The following is a 22,523-nucleotide window of genomic DNA, read 5'->3' as shown; positions in this document are numbered from 1 at the left end:
TTAAAAATACAAACAGAATCCTTATAAATGTGGATGGAAAAATATGTCAAAGAAGAGTCAGCTCTGCAGAACTAGTTTCTATGTAGTAAAATATATGTTGATTATGACTGCACTTCAGCCATATTGGAGTAGCAGGGACCAGATTTACTCTCCCATCTGGAACAAGAAGGGAAAAAATATAGGAAATAACCATTTTCATGACACAGGACATCAGGTAATGAAGGCGAAAATGATCCCTAAGAGATGAGAAACTAACAAGATGAAACTTACAGTTGCCCCAACTTACTTCCTTAAGAGATTTTGCAAGTTGCCGCACAGGCAAGGTGGAGCCCAGCAGATGCCCTGAGAGGAGGAGAAAGAGGTGAGAGTCTGGATAGGCTTGCACCTAAGCCTCTCAATGTAGTTTGGGAAATTTTAGCAAATTGCACTTAGCACATTCTTTTGCCTTCCTACAAAGATTCTTTATCAGAAACCCTCTGACCTTTATATATGTTGTGTTTTAACTGATTCATTATTAAGAACACTTCAATATGTCTGACTTATCATTGTACTATCTATGTCTGATCCCACAAAATATGATTAAGAATATATTAAGCTGCATCCTTTGAATTGTTGCCATTAGTCAAATAAGTTGCTGGGGTCATTCTGTAAAGCACAGGGGTGCATGCTATATGGTCTATTCACTTCCTGAAACGGATTAATACATTCTGCATGAGCAGAAGCTCGTAGGTGACTTATAAAAGTCACTCTCACACACATCAATACAATATTCCAGCAAAGAACTTGCCAACCCATGACCAAAATGCAGACGAGGAAATTATATTTATCCCACGTTGTTAAGTGTCAGCTACTAGATTTTGTATAGGGATATTAACTTAATAGCTACTTGTCATGGTTGAGGCATGTTGAGCCAAAATAGCCAAATCAGTCGCTCAGTCACCAGATTTATGCTGTGCCCCTGGAAAGGCTTGATCCAGCTGAGGCAGCTCTGCAGCTGAGGCCAACCCAGAAACTGACTGCTACTTCCTCTGCTGGTTTCAGTGGCTTACCTGGTGGCATGACCCAGACCATCATCCTCCAGGGATCTAGTCACCATGCCCTTCACGGGCTGGGGTGCTTGGCCATGTCTATTTACCATCACAAGTGGGCCAAGGAACACCCAGAAAATTCAAGTGAATCCCCTGGATTCCACCCAAATTCCTTTCTGCCCCCATCATATAAAAGCAGCCATACCTCCTCCAGATGAAGAGAGTCACTTATCTATACCAAGATGGTGATTTATCTTCTTGCCTGTTGGTCCCTGGACATAAAAAGCCAAGTTGCAGGCACAGTTTATAGTTCAGTGGAGTGTTTGTATTGGGTACCCTGAAGAAAGGTGTCCCCGTTGAGGACATAGAATTGTAATCAGCAGATCCCAGAGTCAGTTGCAGAGATGGGAAGCAAGATGTTCCCCAGTGAATCTGGGAGAGATGACAACTCCTGCTTCCATGTTTAGTCCCCATGGTGTTTACGCAGGGCTGTCGTAACAAATTACCACAAACTTGGTGGCTTAAAACAACAGAAATGTACTCTCCCACAGTTCAGGAGGCCAGAAGCCTAAAATCAAGTGTTGGCAGAGTATGTTCCTTCTGGAGCCTCTCAGGGAGAACCTGTCCCAAGTTTCTCTCCTAGCTTCTGGTGGTTGCCAGCAATCCTCGGCATTCCTTAGCTTGCAGCTGTATCACCCCAATCTCTGCCTCTGTCTTCACATGGCCTTCTTCCTTGTGTGTCTGTGTGTGTCCTCTCCTGTCTTATAAGGACACCAGTCTTCAATTTAGGGCCTACCCTAAACCCAGCATGACCTCATCTTAAATTAACTCATTACATCTACCAATGTCCTATTTCCATAAAAGGTCATATTCTGAGGTTCTGGGTAGACATGAATTTGGGGGACACAGTATTAATTATAGACTAAATTCTGTCCTCTCAAAATTCACATGTTGACATCCTGACCCCCAATACCTTAGAATGTGACTGTATTTGGAGATAGGGCCTCTAAAGAAGTAACTAAGGTTAAATGAGGTCATATGGATGGGCCTCAATCCAGTATGACTGGTGTCCTTATAAGAAGAGGAAGCAGCATTAGGGGTATGTGTACACAGAGAAAAGGCCATGTGAGGTCACAGTGAAAAAGTGGCCATCTGCAAACCAAAGAGAAAGGCCTTAGGAGAAACCAAACCTGCCAATACCTTGACCTTGGACTTCTAGACTCCACAACTGTGAGAAAATAATTTTCTGTTGTTTAAGCTACTCAGTCTGTAGTATTTTGTTATGGCAGCCCAAGAAGACTGTTAAATACACTGTTTAACTACCACCCCACCTCACACACACACATGGATTCTCTATTGGGAACACAATGGAATAGAGTATCCTTGATTGAATGCGTATCTGTGACTTGAAGGATGAGGTCAAATCCTGGCAGAGTACTGCCTCTGAGCTGCTGCTTGAGTCTTCAGCAACCGTTGCAACATATCCTCGGGCAGGAAGTTTCTGGGTGGCATAGAGTGTGACACAGTGGATCTCGTGGTCACAGGCCTATTCCTGCTCCTTCTTAGCTTTAAAGATGGTCCCCTGAGCTGACACAATGTTATGTGGTTTCTCCTGCCAGTGAATCAAAGCCTTCAGGTGCTGATGCTGGATGAGGCCCTACAAAAAGGAAAGGCAAACCTGTTCCACTGAGAACGGACCACCGGCCTTTCTAGGCTGACTGCTCCGACCTGCCTCATAAAGCAGTGATGCCCTATCAGAGGCCCAGCATCCTTTTCTGCCGCTGATAGGTTTGACATTTTGCAGTGGTGGTAACTCTGGTAGCTTTGATAGATAAGTTGGAGTCCATGCTGGCCCAGGAGGTGTCTAAGTCTCTAAATGCAGAGGGCGTGGCCCTTTCTCTAGAACCTTAGGTGGCTGCATTGTGTTTCTCTTACTGCAGCTTGCCACACACTCCACAAAACACCTTTCTCCACCACTGTGATCTCCAGTACAATAGCACCTCTCCTATGGCCCAGAAAGCAGGGCTGCTTTCCCTGCAACCCAGACCCACTGCAGAGCTCCTTCCTGCTGTGGGTCCCATGCAGAACAGGCAGCCTTAGCATCACCTGGTATATGGCCCGGAACATTATCCTAAGGTATGAAATATGCTGCCTCCAGAACCCAGGAGGCTCAGCGGGCATCGTGCTGCCTTCCTCATGGCAGGAGGTGTATGTAGCAATTTTTCACTGTGGAGGTGATGCACCAGACTACCCCTGACCACTGGACCCCTAAAAATTTTATGGGTGTGGCATATTGTTCATAAGGTTTATCCCCTACTCTCTGTAACACATCTTACTAAGGCCTCATTGTTCTAGCTATTTTTTTCTTTGAATTTTATTTTTTTATACAGCATGTTATTATCTATTTTATACATATTACTGTATATATGTCAATCCCAATCTCCCAATTCATCTCACCACCACCACCACCACCCCACTCCTCCACCCCGTTTTCCTCCCTTGGTGTGCATACGTTTGTCCTCTACATCTGTGTCTCTATTTCTGCCTTGTGCTCTAGCTACTTCTTGCTCATCCATCCTCAGCATACTACCATTGATGAAGCAGGTGCATATTCTTTAGGATAAAGTGGATAAATTAGAGTTAATAAAGCCCTGGGACAAAACTATTGAAGTATAGTGTCCATTCCATGTGAATGCAAATTGTTTCTGATCCCCTTTTTCGATGGAGAGAAATCATTTGCAAAATCCAAGACTACATTCCTTGGACTTGGGCTACATGTATCTGCTCCAACAGAGAGGCCACATCCGGCATGGCATTTGCAATCAAGGTGACTACTTGACTGAACTTGAAGTTGCCTGTAGGCATCTTCCAGGATCCATGCAGTTTCAGCAGGGGAAAGACTGGTGAATTAATATAGATGGGATGGGATTTTCATCTCTGCATTTTTTAGATCCCTAAGGATGCCACTAATTTCTGCCATCATTCCAGGCTATACTATTGCTTTTTGCTATCTTGGCTGGGGTAAGGAGGAGGTAGGAGGGTAGTTAAGTTTCAGAGGCTTCCACTTAGCCTTCCAAACACCCAGTGAAAACACTGTAACCTTGCACTTAGTCAAGACCCCTGTTATTATCCAACCCCTCCCTCACTTTAAGAAGGGAGCAAAAAGGACACTTTGAGTCTCTGGATAGCAGTATCAATTCAGACTCTGTCCGACAGGCCTTGAAATATCTTATTTTCCTCCTCTCCCCAGAGTAGAATTATGAGTGAATGTCTCTAGGTTTTGGGGAAACACTGGGGGACTAACTACCTTGTCCAAATGCCATGGTGCTACAGGGGGTTTCCTCCTGGGGACCTCTTTCATCGGTGGGCTATGGGTCTGAAAAGTGACTCAGGTCCAGAAACTGAGCAAGGGCTGATAATTCTTTATCAGGACAACCACCCTTCGGCCTCCATGTTATCTATCCTTGATGTTGTCCAGTGGTACAAAAACTAAGTAGTACTCTCATTGTTACCCATTTATTTTGCCCCTAAGCTTGCTGTATTCTATTAACCTTCTCCATAACTCTCTGCAGGTCAGGTCCCCTTGACTAACCACTCCCACCTTGGTAGTCATTACCATAATTGTGACCCCACTGACTTTTGGCAAATAGGTACTGCCACTGGCCACTATTATTTCAGGGTCTTATCACCCACTGCCATCAGCAAGCTAGGTTTTACAATAGTTTGTTTCTATTGTCAGAAGTAGCCTACAGAGTTACCACTGAGCTTCTGGGGGGCCCTCGTGCTCCTTTCATCAGCACACGTCTTTAGGGCCTTGTTAAATGGTATGTCTGTTGGGCCTTCCTGTGGAACATAATCATCCAAAGATAAATCTATCCATTCTGGCATATCCACTTCCCTCAACCTTTTCGTTCTTTCCTCCACCATTTGCCACTCAACTTTGTTTAGAATTGGCCATTGCTTTTTCCATGTTTCTAGAAGCCATCCTGGTAGTGAGTTCACATCTCCTGGGATCCTAGCTGGGATGTTAAATCCTATTAAGAGAGTGCTTATCCTGCAACCCAAGGACCCAATGTGGGTGCTATTAGCAAACTCTCCCCTAATTTCATTCTGTCCCTCCTAATCAACAACTTCAGATTCCAGCCTCAATCATTCTCTTCCTGCTCCTCCCAATACATACAGGCCAATTCTTGCAGCTCCTTTGGGGTACAGTCTGTCTCCTGTCTCATCAGGCCCAGCCCCTCTCTGGCTGAGTTTTACTTAACCCTAATTACAGTTGCTCAACCCTAATTCTAGGTCTAGTGGCATGGAGATAGGGCAAGTCCTCAAGGGGGCACAGGTTGCCTGGGGAAAGAGACCTCTGCATCATCATCTCGCTTGGGAGCGGGTGAGGCGCCTTTGTCCTTAAGAGAGAGCAGTGGGCTGTGACTGCGGGCTCAGAAAGTTCAGGAGTCTAGGGAGTGAAAATCTTCAGCGGCATCTGTTGCAATGTCTCCATCTCACTCGTCAGGGTCCTGGATATTCCCAAACAGTCCCTTGACCTTTGCATAACAGACCTGCCGTGATGGGCAACTGTCTTTGAAGTTTATCCATGCAGACTACTAACTCCCGGCTTGGTCCTCAGTTTTCTCAGTTCTCCTGCTGCAAGAGATGAAAGCTTCTTCCGGTGCATCTAGAGGCCCTCTGGCTTCCTGTTGCCTGTTATCGCCCTCAGCTGTTCACTACGTTTCTCCGGAATAAAAATGGCTCAGCAATAGCCATCCGACCTGTTATCCATACGGCTACAACTTTCTCCATACTTTTCAAATGCCAGCCAGTCTGATGATGCATTCCTTTCTACCACACCACCCCGATTCACTGTCAGTGTAAACTGTAACCACTGGAACTCGTGCCAGCAACTGCCTGTTCTCCACCTACCACGGATGATGGGGTTCAGCTGCATCACTTTGTGTCTATCACACACTATTAATCTCTGCTACCTATCTTGCATATTAGACAAAAAAATGAAACAGTTTATACAAAAATATTGGAATGCTTTCCGAAATAGGCTTAAAATACTGAGAATAAGAAATCAAATAAAATATCAAAAGTATATAAGTGAGATACTAGATTTATTCAAAGAGAAATGAAATTTCCTGGGTAAAACATCTGTGTGATAATACTGATTCTGAAAAATGGCTATATAGTCACCTCTGTCTATACATTTAAGCATAAATAATAGGTATTGTTCAGGACACACGCTGTGAAGAAAGAAATGAATGAGTCAATTGCTAAAACACACATATAACTACTTAAGATAACATGAATATTTAATGAAAATTTAGCATAACATCTGACTTTTATCCTGTGGACAAACAAGAAAAAGTACAATAATTCATTTTCCCCATTACATTTTACAAAATCAGAACGATTTTCTAAGCAGTATTAATAAAAACAGCAATTTAATTTCAAACAAATATATTACCGTCCTATTCCTTTATCCTGTATATGTATTTAATTGGCAAACCTACTAGATTACTGAAATCAGTAAAATCCAATCCATGATGCTTAATTGCTTGGATCGATAAACATCTTGCATTTGAAATTCATTTTTCTTATGCTACAAGCCTGATTATCAGTTCCTATGAAAATGCTATGCCCTACTCCTTGCCCCAGTAAGTGTGACTAGTCTTTCACATAAGGCTAAGTGACAGTGTGTACGTCTGAATATCCACACACAATCCATCAAACACACACATTCCAGCTCCTCAGACAAGGTCACCAATGGGCAAGCAGCTTTCCTAGTTCTCTTGTTCCTCATAGTGAGCATAGCCACTGGCATAGGTCCTTCCTAAATTCAAATTAGTAAACAAATCTGATGACTCAGCATCTGAATCCTTTCCACCTTCATCTTCTTCCTCTTCATCATCCTCTGCTTCGTACTCATCTTCTTCCTCATCATGGTAGCTGCTATCACCATACTTATCAGATGCAAGGTTCTTCCAATAGGCATCATACCCAGAAGCTCCATCTCCCTCTTCACCTCCAGTCTGCCTGCCAAATTTCAGGGAGCGTGCTACGAAAGACAGATATGTATGTGGCACCTGATTAGCTCCAATTGTCTACATCCTCATTTTCCTCTACAATATATGAAGTTACATGAACTTGATTGGCTGCTTCTTACTCTCAAATGAAAAAGTCAGTCACATTTTCCTTATTTCCTCACTTAACATTTAACCGGAAAGAAAGGAGACCTTAGAAACAACAATCAGTTCCATCCTACTTAGAGTCTACATACACATCATATATAAGAAATGAGAAAGACGACAGTGTCATTTCATTAAATCTAGACAAAGTAGGAAAACGAAATAAGAATAATAGCATTCTCCATACATAAGTTAAATAAGGCATGTTAAAAACTAAAATGCCCTTTGTTTGATCAATTAAAAGTGCATTTTCAAATCACAGAACAGGTGATTTCATGTCATTACACTCTTCTCAAGAGAGCTACTGTATAATTCAGATGTCCTAGAAGACAAAGTCTGTCATTTCTTCTGCCTTAGTAGCAAAACAAAGTTGAGCGTAAAAAATTATGTCTCACCTCACTGTATAACTATATCTTTGATTAAACCAAGTATTGTCAGAGTCATTTAGAATTATGGTTCCATTATACGTTTGGTAAAGAGTCAAATTCTCTTTAACAAAATCGTGAGCTTCATTACTGTAAGCATGTCTGTAGTAATTGCATTCCTTCATAGAAAAGTTATATAAAAACTATAAAACAATTTCCTACAGTAGTGACGTATAACATAATAAGGATCACTGCTCAAATATCACACACATAAGAATAGCTTCAAAATGAATTCCAACTTCCAAGTACTGAAGATTACCACCACTTGAATAGTGAGGATTTATTGCTACTCAATTATTTAAAATGAAGCTTCAGCAAAAACAGAAAAATCATTCTTTTTGGTCTTAAATTTCAGTATTCACTATGTCATTAACTGAAGCAAATGCCAAATATCAGAGTGAATGATGGTATATTTCTTAAGTTAAATTGAGAAATTTTACCCACAAATTTTCCAAGGCTATAAAATTCCATTTGCATAAGAGAACACATTCATCTTTTCAAATATGAAGAAAAGGCAAAAACAAAAATAGAAAGAGAAAAAAAAGAGATAAATCTTGTCTAAGCAAGAAAGCAAAATCACCCCAGTGGTATTTTAACAAGAGCCTTACTTGACATGCTGAGATCCTTAGTTTCCTGAGTTTCGTGTCCACATTTAGGGCAGGGAGGCCGTTTTCCTTTTTCGTGCTTAAACACCTTGCTCCTTGTATGATCATCACAGAAACAAGCCTATATAGGAGAAATAAAAATGAGCAAGTTAAATAAGTAATTCAAAAAATATACGAAGGCATCACTTAGTATTTCAAGGAAATGTAAAGTTACATATATACTTTTGTTAGGGCAGAGATTAAGAGTTTTGTTGGGACTGGTCATGCTCCTGATTTCAATTCCTTAAAGGAAATGGTCTCTGCCAGGACTCTTCTGAACTATGGCCTAAACACAAGACAGAAAATATATGCAGGGTATGATATGTAGACACGTTTCTTCGTAAATATGAGTATTCACAAAGCCTCTGATGACATAATGGTGACCAGCTCATCTACCTGCACAGAGCACACAGTCTAACTGGGGACACAGACAAGTGGAGAGGCAGCTACACACATTACGCATTGCAAGGGAAGGGAAGAGGAGAAGCGCCAAACCAGACCCAGGATTCAGGAAAGGCTGCCTGGGAGATGTGAAGTCTTAGCCGAGATCTGAAGGAGAATGGGGGTGCAGCAGGGTAAGCAAAGACGGAAGAGTGATCTAAGGCAGAGGAAAACAGCACAGACAGAACTGGAGAAGAGTTGGGGGAGAATTAAGAGATAGGGTTAGGAGTATTAGTAGGAACCAGAGAAATGACTCTGAGAGGCAGTGAATCAGCTGCATCCGTTTAGTGATCTTTGACAAATGGAAATGCTGGAGACAAGGTCTAAGGAAACAGAACATTATAGAAATCTTCACTGTACTCAAACTCTACCAAACAAGTGCATTTTAACATAAAGTAAAATATACTCCCATCATTTTGGTCAGAATGTTCTCTATAAACATAAGGTATAAAAACACTGAGCTAAGATTCAGGAGACACACGCACTGGTGTCAACTCTGAGACAAGCCAACTGGATGACCTCTGAAATGTCTCTAAGCTGTCTCAACTTCATTCACAATCTCTAAAATAAAAGAAGTAAATTACATAATGTTTAAGGACCCTAGTAGATTTATTATAGCTATAAATAATCCAAGAGCTGGTGGATGAGTATGGGGATAGAAAACAAAATCTAAAACTAAAAAATATAAAAGTATACCTTACAACGGAGACAGGAATGCTGACCAAGCCGATTGCATGAAACACCTGTGAGGGAAAGTACATAATATCCACTTTCAAACTTGGAATGAAAACACTATTTCCCACAGATTTATACTTGATGTACTATCTTACATCAATTATCGTTTTTTTTTTCTGTCTCATAACCTAGAGGATACAAAAAAATGAGATGGAATCCCCAGCCAGATGCAAGGAATCCAGCAATTGCACAGACACAGCATTCTTTTATCCTCCAATCCCTTTCTATTGCTCCAAAACTAGGAGATAGCAAACTTCATTAATGATATTTAGGAAACTGAAATGGTAAAACATTTTTTCAGTGACACTGGCTGGACTCTTCACTTAAGGATATAACAGTTCAGGACTTCCCGGGTGGCGCAGTGGTTAAGAATCCGCCTGCCAATGCAGGGGACACAGGTTCGAGCGCTGGTCTGGGAAGATCCCACATGCCACGGAGCAACTAAGCCCGTGAGCCACAACTACTGAGCCCGCGAGCCACAACTACTAAAGCCCGCACACCTAGAGCCCGTGCTCCACAACAAGAGAAGCCACCGCAATGAGAAGCCCGTGCACCGCAACGAAGAGTAGCCCCCGCTCGCCGCAACTAGAGAAAGCCCACATGCAGCAAAGAAAACCCAACACAGCCAAAAAAAAAAGGATATAACTTCAATTTTTAAAAGAATAACTGTTTCCATTAATATATATTCTCTCCTCGTGTTGTAGGCTATTGCCATTTTTTGCAAACTTCTGATATGAGAATAGAATACTTCAGGTGGACTATGAAGAGAAAATAATACTCAAGTGGTCAGGAAAACAGATGGAAAAATCCTAAAATATTTTATCTCTATTTTAGTCAGTAAGCCACATTAATTTTGGTCATTATCTACAATTAATGCAAATATTAATGCAAATAATGCTCCTAAACTTAAGAGCAATTATTTTAGAAAAGCCAATTCGTCTGGCACATATTGAATATGCCAAAAAATGGAAGACAAAAATAATTAAGAGAGGTATAGAAACAAGAAAACAAACTAAGCCTTACCCTGATATAGTCTAAATTATAAACTATTAACTTTCAATTTACTTAGAGGTTTTGAAAAAGTAAAGAAAACAAAAGGAAATCTATCTTTATAATTCAAATATTGCAGATGTTTCTAAGTTGGGGATTCTTTTAAGTTTGCCTGGGTCATGGGGAGCTTTTTCAATCTGAACAGGAAAGTATTTTTTTAAAAACTCAAAGGTGATTTCTCAATTATGTGTATTATTATTGCTTCTGTCCAACCATCCTGCTTCCTTCCACAGTGACACTGCTATTTCAGATGGATTTATATTACTTGTCCTACATGCTAATAATAAAAGTAAAAATCAACTGAGTACTTACTCTCTCTCTCTCTCTCTCTCTCTATATATATATATATATATTAGGAATATATAAGTATACCAAATTACTCCAATAATAACTATATTATTTCAGTCTGTGGACGAAAAAACCTGAAATCTCAATCATTTCTACTTGAAGATATGCCTAGAGAGTTCTTAGGTTCATTCTTCATTCAGTCAAAAGAGGATATGTATCACCAAAATGCTATAAATTCCTTTCAAGTACAGAACCAGAACACAGACTGAAAGTACAAAGTGCCCAACCCAGTTTCCCTGTGCACCAGGCATTTCTGATACAGAATCTTCTCCCATCCCCACCACCTGAACCTTTGACATGCCACAACGACACAATCCCAAGAAACTCGTTGTTGTCTATCACACCCTCACCCTTACGGCCGGGAACCCAAACCGCTAGGATGGGATGCGGCCTTGCCAGGCTTCTTCCCCTAATTACACCTCAAAAACACACTGGCACTCCACTTCACTGCCCTGTTATTTTTCTCCCCAAGAGTTAAAATCTTGAACTTACATAAAAACTGCATTTCTCCCAGATTCTAAAAAATATTGTGACTTTCCTAGTTTTAGACTGGGGAATGGTTTTCTTTTTAAATCTATTTCTATGTCTTCCGAGTATTTTAAAAGAAAGCAGGTTGGAATACATCAAAGCCTGCTGACAATAAGCCATTTAAATTAGAAGTCCCCGGGCCACTTTTATTATTTTAAAAAATAAAGGCAGAGTACACACATGTGTTTTGTTTTTGTTTTTGTTTTTTCTCCTCGAAACATACTTCCCACTGGTTATACAGGCAAAGAAGTATTTTATAGAATTTCCGTATCTTCCAATTCATAGTTGTACGGTCAAACCCAAAAATGATGATATATGACCAATTAAGGGAGTAGAAACAAACTATCTTTGGGACTTATATGTATGATTAGGACAGTGTTTCAGAGAAAATATTTCAAGTAGTGAATGGCAACTGGCAAAGGAAAAATGGCAACGAAAAAATAAAACAATGAAAAAAAAGTAAAGAAAGACGATAAATTACAGTAAACCAAGGAAGCCTGTGAATCTGCAATGAGAATGACTTTAATATGAGGTATCAAAGGCATGGTAATACATTTATCTTAAAATCCTTTCAATTATTCAGTGTCTTTATTTTTCCTTTGTCTTTTACTGAATCACTAAAACTTCTTGATGGAAATATAGCCTTATCACTTACAGTTGCCTGTCTTTGGGGTGTAAATGCTACGAAATACACAAAGTTCCCAAGTCCCAAATAAAATAATTCAATTTTTATATTATACATTCTGCAGAAGCCTAGGAACAGCTCAAAAAGGCTAACTACTCTGAGATGTTCCTTTAATCTTTTGAGATTTTCTTTATAAATATCACAAGAATTACATACATGTGTGTATGTGTGTCTTAGACTGATGACTTATCAACTTTAAATTTATAGATGAGTATAGGGATTAGCATTTCATAGCAGAACAAGAACCAAATTCAAGAAAGTGAATTTGGAATTTCAGTCTTTCCTACAGTGGTATCTACTATTAAATAAGGGCTTTGTAAGTGGCAGGTACCATACTTATGCTTTATATGGATTCTCACTTCAATTAACTCTTTGAAAAAATTAGCATCTTTCTTTAATACGTAACAAAATTCAGGTTTAGAAAGATTTGGTAAGTTGCCCAAAAACATATGGCCAATAAGCAGAATTCAAGTAATGTCTGAATCTAAAACTTGAGCTTTTGAGAATCAACAGAATAGAAATAAAATAAAATGCAATCTATCTCTAAAGATGATACCATGAAACACTGGTTCTCAAACTAGAATATACATGAGAGTTATGTGTGCAGGTTAAATACAGATGCCTGGCACCTGCCACCCACTTAAAGACAGAACCTCCAGGGATGAGGCCTTGACACCTGTACTTTTAAATAACCTCCACAGGTGTTTCTGATGCACAGTCCTGTCTAAGAGTCACTGGAACCAACCAGCAGGAACAAACTAGGGGTGTACCACTTATCTGGGGACACCTGAAAACAGGGTGGGGGAGGGTATGTTAGTTGTTATAATAACTTGGAAGTGAGAATGACATTTAGTATTCAGGATCAGGAATGCTACAAGTCCTGCAATGCCTGATCAATCCCACAAAATGAAGAACTGACCCAACCAAAATGTCACTGGCACACTGCTGGACAAAACTGGACTGTATGTGTTCTGCATTTTTTCTACAAACAGAAAATAGATATTGAATTAAATTACAGTCCATAAGAGGCCGCATGAAAAACTAGATTCCTTTTTCATTAAGTTTAACACTTATACTATTAAGAATCTTGGGTATAAAGAACATCTAATATATAAAAACTTACATTTAAATGTTTCCGCTTCTAAAACCTGGCAGCTGGCTTGATGTTCAAACTGATCATCTTCACAAAGAAAGTTATGGCAAAAAGAACAACTGAAAATTCTGCCTCCTATTGGATTAAAGAACAAAACCCACAAATGTAAATATGATAAAGTTTAATTTAAAAAACTTATCTGTAAAACTGCTCAGAAAAGATGGCAAGTTATTTCAGATTTACACCAAAATAGCACGGCAGTTTTTGTTCTGGCAAAGGCTACAAAGAAAACTGACAAATTGAACCATAAAAGAGTGAACTCCCACTGTACCCTGGCTACCCATATACACTCACAATGCTCAGAGACACTTCCTCCCCTGTAACTCCCCTCCCTACCTGCCTAGGTAAAAATCCTAGTATTGCCTGTTACTGCTGGTATAAATCCCTTTTCCAACTAAACTGATAACCAAAACAGTGCCAGTACTTACGATTGACAGTATCCTAAAAAAAATCATAAAAAAAGAGCATCCAGAACGTGTCAAAGTCAGCCTTCACTTCCAGCAAAGCTCGTCATTTGTAGGTAACCACTCACCGTGATCCCAGACACCCCGTTCACATTCCACACACTCAGCATCGGTAAGCGGGCAGACACAGGCGTGTGTACTGAGACACTTCCTACCGTGACAAACCCAAGCTTCACAGAAGTCACATATTGCACCCTGCAACCAAAGAACATGAAAAATTAACCTTTGACACAACTGGCTACAGCCATAGTTTAAGCAGTGGCAACCACCAAAATTATATACATTTAGCCACTTATCAACCTTCAGTGATCATGAGTGGCTTCATTAAAGAAAATGTACTGTTTAAGCCAAAATTAAAGAGTGTTTCCTGAAAATCAAACTACTTCACCAATAGCTATTTACAATATACAAATCTATAAATCAAAAGAAAAAGAAGCAAAAGGGAAACTATGCACTTACGCTAATATTAATCATTAAAATAAGTCAAAGAGCCGACAGTGTTGCCCCCAAACTGAATTTTACAATAAATCAAATGAAGTCTAGAGCCCATAATTTAAGCGTTCCTGTCTGTAGCAATTCTGGTAACGAAATTAAGTTTTTTCAAATACTAACATTCCTGACTTAAGAAAGTTCCTTATCTGTGTAATTTATAAAATAAGTATATAGCTTTTCTAGAATAAAAGAGAGAAAATATTATACTTCTGCCAGCATCTTTTTTAAGGCAACTTATGCATTAAATCATTATTATAACTCTTTGTTAAATAAAACTAAAATATAATATCTGGAACTAAATGACAGGGTGAGACTTTCCAATTCTCTGTCAAGGTAAGACGGTAAGACTACACACACCTTTAATAACACAATGACATCTACAGAACACTAAGAGCTAGAAAGAATCTTAAGGAAATGGAACTGGACAGTTTTTCCTTTCCAGGTGAGGAGGGACAGGGGCCTGAGACTAAGTCCAAGTTCTACAGCTACATTAGAGCTGAGCTGTGATTCAAATCCAGGTCTTCCAACCCTCAAAATTCACTGTTCTACTATTCAAGGCACTGTAACAAAAGTGGAAAAGAGCAAATAGGAAGAATGTTTTGGGACTTGTAAAAATAGATTACCAGTGTAGATAGCAAGTCCTCGAATCTATCTCTTGGATTACTCAGGGTTCTAGCAAGAGAAGAATGACACATTAAACTGGGTGATCCAGGGGAGTTTAAAGAGATAATTCACAAAGACAGGGAAGGGCTTCGAAAAAACATCAGGGATGATGCAGATACTACCCCTAGGACTGAAGGGCCAAGGGCAGGGAAGGGAGGGAGGTTCTACAGCCGCAAGAGAGAGCCAGCCGTATGCAGAGGACTACCTGGTCATATAGAGAGGAACTGGTGGCCAATCCATGTCGAAACCAGGATAAGCTGGTAGGGCGTAAGCTGGGAGAATAAACACCCGGATGATAATTCCCTCCTATCATCAGGTCTCTTGCCAAAGTCCTTTATGGGCTGAACCCAAAAAGAAGCCCTAAGTAAGACACTGATCCAGTCCACCACACAAGTCAGGCTCCCAGGGCAAATCAGGGGGAAGAGTTGGGGAGAGGGAATCTTAATCAGCAAATAGAAGATGGCCAGAAAACCACTTTTCTAGAATTTAGAGCTAATGATGCATGATTCTACTTTAATGTATTCTTTATATAAGAGGTCATTCATACTCATACAACTCAGTGAATTAAAAAAATAATAATTTGATGAATCTAGACATAAGCGAACTACCAAGGAAGATTACAACAGCTTCTGAATAAAGGTAACACTGACGATGCTATACTTAAAATAAAGAATTTTCACAAGATGATTATGAATAATTCCAGTTCTTCTGTAAGATAGCCACTCATGAAAAATATAAAGGTCTGCCTCATGATGGAAAATTACGTGTTCTTAGAAAATTATGAATATTCTACTATAAATATTACTTTCCTCATGGACTGACATTTGGACCTAAGAATAAATTCACACAATAGAGTATAGTAAAACTGGTCAAAAGGATAACATGTGTTTTGAAAAAACAAGCAAAATGCCTCACACAATGCAACTGTTTCTATTACTTAAAATAATGAATTTTCTTTGAAACGTCTACATGTAACGAAGAGATAACGGCATGTAATGAACTACATGTAACTACATGTAGTAAAGAGCGTAATTCTGTGTTAACTATGTACTCTTTTTTGAAACGTAAAGCTTTAAAAAAACAATTAATCCTAGGTTCTTTTGGAACTAGGTTGCTTATTTAACCAAAAGACTGAATCTTAGTTTAGCAGGACTTTCAGTATAGTAAATAATATTTTGTGATGTCTAATTAAGATATATTAGAAAGGTATCACTAACAAATGAATGTTGTTTAGGTCAACATTAGATGAGTTTCCCTTCCTTATACATTTCCCAATAAGAAAGAAGAAAGCAGTCAAAAACAAGTGGATAATAAGTGAAAATCATACAAAAACATGCCACAGATAATCCAGATAACTCCAGACTGATTACATTTAGAAAAAAATAACTGCATATTGGTCAGAATGCCTTCTCCTTATCCTTGGAAACCTACTGGTCTAAAAGATAACTACAAGAAGCTTACCACCATGGCAAGGCCAGTACTGTAGACACCAGCATGTTTTATGACACAGTCAGAAGACTTCATCATGCACTTTGTTTTCCCTAGCAAAGAAACAAATTTTCACTATTAGTCTTGCAAAGTAGTACATACAAATATTCACTAATTCCTCTTTTTATCTAGCCCAAGTTCCTATGGAAATAAGTTGAAAATAAAGAGAGACCAGCACTATTTACTGCTTATATAACTGAAAAAAGAAAATGGATATAACCGAGACCTCATTACCTGAGTCAGATCTTTTGAGATTAGGAACTTATATGATAATTCATGTTTGTACTAAAATCAAAATTTGAAGGTTATGCTTTGTAATCTAATAATCACTAAAGCAGTTTAAAAATCTTGTGAATTTTCAGATGAATTCAGGCAGATTTTTAAATGATATGCTTTAAAAGTGAATTTTACATTTTATAATTCACAATAAAGGCAGTCTGATTTGAAGTTACTGCTTCTTTCTTTCCCTAGAACATATCAAACCAAAGCAAATCGAATAATAATTATGCAAATTATCTGGTTCATTTTTTTAATGTTTAACCATAGTTAAAAATTTACAAACTTAGCCCCCAGGTAAACATTCTTCTAAAAGAATTGTCCAATAGTGCCCAAATGAGCACAAAAATCAGGAATATAGTGATAAAGCTAAAAATCACAATACAGCCACAAGAGCTCTTATCTAGCAGCGAATCACCAACCCGAAACACTGTCAGGAAATTCACTGATCACATGCTGCGAGAGGATTAATGGCGACATATTAATCACGCATCTCAGACTCCACAAAGCAGAACACGACAGAAACAGAAGATGCTCAATTTTCCACTACCTTGATTACCTAAGGAACAAAGCTAGACAACAGGAAATGGGAAGAGAAACAGGAAATGAGGGGCAGCAGGCCCCCAGCTGCTCCCTGTCTAACACTAAGGACAAGAATCGGTGAGTGGGAAGTGTATCCGTGCACAGCACCACAAACGCTGAAAACAGGGGAAGGGCCTAGCGACAGCTTATCTCAATCTTCTCCACAGTCTATTTTCTCACTCTACATCCATTAGTCTTCTGTAAATAAGGATATTAAAAACTGGCAAATGACTGGTCTATCTAGGCCAGTGTTCTCTTTTCCATTAATTACAGACCTCAAAGCCGTCTTTGAAAGCTAGAACTACACTAGAAACATTCAGGGGTATGGCCCTAAGCCTTCCTAACTTTCTGCAATGTTATCATGCATAACATTTAAATGAGCATATCTCAAACTGTGTTTCACCTGAAACTATTATCCCATAAGCAAAGGGGATACTTGTTCAAATAAAAGTTTGGGGGGCAAATCTGGAGTCAAGACAATTAATCAGGTTTCTTTACTGGAGGTCTTCAGCACCTTTAACACATATACATAGTTAAAACAACTCTCCCAGGTGGGAATGAGGGAATGAAACACACAGCGTGTCTCAAATGTATGCTCTGCTTTAAGAAATACCTACTAATATCTCAAGTATTCTGTGGCAGACTATTTGGGAAACATGGATCTTGTTCTATGAACTACTATTTAGTTTTACTCTGAATAATCATTTACTCTGAATAAAAGTTTCCACTTATACTTGGGAACTAGGTAAGTGGCTTAGGAACGCTATTCTACTCACTTGGGAATACGTGTGAGGAAATTCAAGAATCATTCGCTAAGAACCAAACAGAAAAGCAACTGATCACAAAGACTGGCAGCAGGTAAATGTGGAACAAAATTATTTTCAACAGCCTAACACACTGCAGGCAGTATCAGCAGAAATCAAAATTTAGGAAAGTAAACAAAGGGTATCGACAAGACTAAGACAGTATAAATAAAAATGCAGCATCACCAAATGTTATTAGTCTGAAACCTAATCTTTCCATGTTTAAAACAACACGTGGTACCTTTATCTAAACTGTATCTTAATTATTTTCCAGCATTACATCAAAGAGACAAAACTAAGACTTGACAGTTTTTTGATAGGCCAAATAACATTTTATGTAGTCTTATTAATAGTAAGGCATAACGTTACTGTAAATGATAATGATGAACCCACAGGTTCAAACTGATTAAATGCCAAACAAATGTTTGATAAAAGAAAAGCATGTGTTTTGATCATATACTTACCACACTGTGCACAAATTGGTAACTTCTGTACAGAATTACAAAAATAGCAAAACGCTCTATTCTTCTGCCGTCTTGTCATGTAAAAGAAAATTTTAAAATTTAGTCAATATCAGATAAAAGGTCAGTCTATATTATTACATATAGATAGAAAAAGAAATAAATAAAAATTTACCTCTGACACTTGTCACATTCCTGTAAAATATAAAAACATAACATAAATTTTTCTACTGGCTGAAAACTGCAAAGTTACCCGCATTATAAAGAATACCGTTTTTCATGCTAAAATTTAAGTGACATTTGCCCAAACCCTCCAATTCCACCCATGAATACAAGCATCTACACATACTTTAACAACAAAGGTATGTTTTGGGGCCTACCACACTAGAGAAAGAAGTGGCCTTTTCACAAAAGAGGCTAAATAGTGGTCTGTTTTTTGGATTTTTTTTTTAAGCAATCAGAAAAATAATACAGAACGAACACAAGAAACAGTAGAGAACACAGTATGTTGAAGCTCACAGAAAATCCAGAATTCTAAACATGGTATTAAGAAGCTCTCCACAGTCTGGTCTCTAACCACTTTTCAAACCTCACTGGCCTATTCTCTTTAGATTCAAGTCACTATTTGCCAGCCATTCTCAAAATATGTCTTGTATTTCTTCTTTTCCATGCCTTACTTATTCTAATACTTTTCCCTGAAAAGTCCCTCCTCACTTCTTTACCTGCTGGAAGTCCTGGTGATGATCCCACCTCCTCTGTGAACTGTACCCCATCCCCACACTCACCTTTATCACCTCTTAGTCCTAATGAACCTTAATCCCAATTGTACCTTTTCTGCAGCACTTACCAAAGTCTAGCCCTCACTGTATATATTTAGGTATGAGTGATTTCTTTGTCTGTCCTCCTTCTCTTCTCTAGAAATCACCCTGATATGGACGAGGGAGTCCCCACCGTCCTATCTGTGCTATGTAATCTCACTCCCCCTCACCCCCCCCACCAGCCCAGTACAAATGCTGGTTAATCCTGGGATGGGCACCCACCCAAGCCCAACCCATCAGAGTCCTTTCCCTCTCTCAGGGCAACAATATGTGATGTGAGACATGGGAGCTGTGAACCCAGCGGCTATGAACCCCAAAAAATGGAATAAAACGATCTGAGAAAATGGAACTAAATAAAAGCAAAAGACAGAACTACAAGTTGTTTCAGGTTCCCGCTGTCCCTGCATCCCAGCTACATCCATGCCCTTCCCAACTACACAAGTTAGCCCATTACTTATTCAACAAACTATTTCTCCCTGAAGTTACTTAGGTTGGATTTCTGTCATTGATAAACATAAAGTAATACAGAAAACAACTGAGTTATAAGCTTGTGGAAACCAGGACTATGTCATGGTAATGATGACTTAGGATGAAAAGGCTCCAATTAATAGGACAAACTGAGGAAGGCATACTAGGTTAGAGAAGCTGGAGAATGTCACACAGTTCCTAGTGTGTATTCCTGTTCAGTACATATCTATTTGTCACCAACAGTAGCCAAGGTAATATGACAGGTTTCAGAAACAACAAAATCAAACAAAATTCACCACTACTCAGTGTTAATGAAAACAACAGACATGCCTTTAACATAGATTTATATAGTTTTTCAACCGATAACCAAAAAAACTGTTACCATTGAAGCATTGCACGGGTGTTTAGCTAAATCGATAGTGCTTCTTGATGCTCTTAGTTGTTTTTCACGTTCCCGGCGATTCTCTGCCTTCTTCCTCGCACCAGTCTTTTTTTTAGGCATCTCCCCTTCTTTCTACACAAGCAAACAGAGAAGATATAATTGCCTTGTTGCATCTGCTATTTTAAAGAAACTAAGGAATACCAGAATGAAATCTTCTAATTCTCAAACTTTAAACTCAACCCTGCTATTCTGATGGTTAAGCACATTTTAAGCCTTTATGCATCATTTAGCACACATCATCCCAAATAGATGGCTTTTAAAATAAGGCACTTATTTGTATTACCGAACAGTTCTAAAATATGTAAACATCAAAAAGATTTACCCTAACAGCCAAAATGGTTTTCTTTCCCACAGAGCAAAAAAAAAAGTTCCTCTGATATTCAATATTCTTTAAAAATTACTCTGTACCAAGTGAAAATTATTAGGAATATATAATTAACAAGAATCATTTAAAAGTATATTATTTACCCAGTTTATATCACTTTTTTAAGCCATATATTCAGATGACCTGATGCTGCCAAGTCTTCAAGTATGTCTAATTTATCCCGTGTAATACCTAAATAAAACATCCAATAGTCAAGTCAAATGACAACATTAACTACAGAGCCAAACCTCCCTCTCCGAAAAGATATTAAAGGCATCAGAGTAGCTTTGACTCCCTGAAAGCTGCCTTTCCCGCTACTTTTACCTGCAGTGAGCATGTAATTTTAACAGGGTTCAAATTTAAGAGTATGTGTTTACCACACATATCAAAATAAGGACTTTAAAACTGGCTTTTATCAGGTAGTTGAAAGAACTACCTCATTTAGAAAAACACGGTTTTCACTAAATAACACATTTTTATTTGGCTTTTCATCCCATCTGAAGACACAAGTTCCCTGAGGATTCCAGCCCTATCTTTCTTGACAATATCTTTCTTTGCCTCCCAGCCCTGCCTGGCATAAATTAAGCCCTTAACAAATGAAGAGAGACACGAATGAATGAGTCCATGTGCTTGCTTTGAAACAGAATCTCAAATTTCTTAATATTCTTCAAAATACATGTATTTTTAAAAAAGTCTTTTCTAAGAGTGGTTCTCAAAAATCAACTGTGGAATTCCCTAAAAGCACAGATTTAGACTTCTAGGCTCAATCCAAGATCTACAAATTCCAAACCTCCAAGCACGGTTTTGGGTTTCACTGGTGACTGACACACAACCTTCCTGAAGACAAAAATATTCAAAGAAACCAAAGTCGTGTCCATGATACAGGGAGAGAGTTCCATGAAAGCACACCTTGACACTTACATTTCTCATTACAATACAGCAAAATCATACACCAGCTTGTACCTGGAACAATACTAACGTCACTCATAAAGTTGTCCTACTTTCCGGGTTTCAACTCTAATGTTCGAATGCCCAATCAAAAAACCGCGCGGTGGTTAGTTGCAACTTAAAAATATGAACAAACCAGGCGAGGAGGTTTAGTGGATGGTTACCCGGAGTAACGTCCAAGTCCACTAGGTCACCCTTCCGGTATTTACCATGACAAAACTTACAGGGTGAAAAATTGTGTACTGCCCTCGCCAAAGGAGCTAAAAAAATAATCACAGGGTGATCACCGGTTGAATATCCTGCGTCCCCCGGGGAGAACCAGCTGGGAAAGTTGAGCCTCATTTTTTTCCCCTCTAGTTTGTTTTGTAAACTTAAAGAGTGAATTCTATTTCTTAGCGTTATAGGGGTTTAAGCCCTCCTCCAGGAACGCTCCCACTTCTTCAGGACGCGGCCCGTGCCACGAAATGAGAAAACAGGCCCGGGGCCACTGCGGCTTTGGAGGCAAAGCCTGCAGCCGGAGGACCCAGCGGGGCGCAGGGGGAGCCCAGGGGAGAGTCGGCGGAGGTGCCACGCGACTCGGGGAACCGACGGCCATCCCCGCCCGCGGGGCACCCTCCCTCGCGCGCGCTCCGGGCCGACCTCGCTCACCCTCGCGGGGAAGCCGGGCTCACTCCGGGGGCCGAGGGGCAGGGAATGGCGTGAGGCCGGCCCGCGGTGGCTGCAGATCCAATTCGAGGACCACAATTCCGGGGGAAAAAAATGCTACTAAGCCCCGAGGAAGGCGGACAGACCTGCTTCCAGGTACTAGGAGCCGGACCGGATGTCCTCTGACGTCAGCACGTCGACAGGGGAAGGCCCGCCCACTTCTCTTCGCTCCGCCCCGTCACTCCCCCTTCCGCGGGGGACGGGTCTCCCGATCCTGGGCGGAGGACCTGACTGAGAGGAGAGGAAAGATAGGGGAACAAAAGGAGGGAAAGGGTGGAAACGGCACCTCAGTTTTATGTTTTCAGAAAAGGAGAAATCTAAGCGAAG

At 39.7% G+C, this 22,523-nt stretch overlaps 1 protein-coding gene across 4 annotated transcripts; it reads right to left on the bottom strand.

Annotated features, from left to right (window-relative positions):
- Positions 1 to 6,122: 6,122 nt before the first annotated feature.
- ZNF330 (zinc finger protein 330) lies at positions 6,123 to 22,322 on the bottom strand. 4 transcript variants are annotated; one of them, XM_007189342.2, is made up of 11 exons: positions 22,140 to 22,318; positions 20,648 to 20,735; positions 20,120 to 20,251; positions 18,627 to 18,646; positions 18,455 to 18,525; positions 16,303 to 16,382; positions 13,755 to 13,881; positions 13,193 to 13,297; positions 9,420 to 9,466; positions 8,247 to 8,364; positions 6,123 to 7,083 (listed from the first exon to the last, which is right to left on the bottom strand). In XM_007189342.2, exons 3-11 carry the CDS (start codon positions 20,237 to 20,239, stop codon positions 6,809 to 6,811), a joined length of 963 nt encoding a protein of 320 aa, XP_007189404.1. In that variant the 5' UTR covers positions 20,240 to 20,251; positions 20,648 to 20,735; positions 22,140 to 22,318; the 3' UTR covers positions 6,123 to 6,808. The 4 variants fall into 4 exon arrangements, with proteins under 4 accessions (XP_007189404.1, XP_007189405.1, XP_057403403.1 ...); XM_007189343.2 differs by lacking the exon at positions 20,648 to 20,735 and having other exon boundaries at positions 22,283 to 22,322; XM_057547420.1 differs by lacking the exon at positions 20,648 to 20,735 and having other exon boundaries at positions 22,131 to 22,312.
- Between the last annotated feature and the right edge of the window lie 201 nt (positions 22,323 to 22,523).

The sequence above is a fragment of the Balaenoptera acutorostrata genome, chromosome 5, assembly GCF_949987535.1.
Source record: "Balaenoptera acutorostrata chromosome 5, mBalAcu1.1, whole genome shotgun sequence".
NCBI lineage: Eukaryota > Metazoa > Chordata > Mammalia > Artiodactyla > Balaenopteridae > Balaenoptera > Balaenoptera acutorostrata.
The sequence above is the reverse complement of the archived record's forward strand: the minus strand, read 5'-3'. Positions and strand labels throughout refer to the sequence as shown.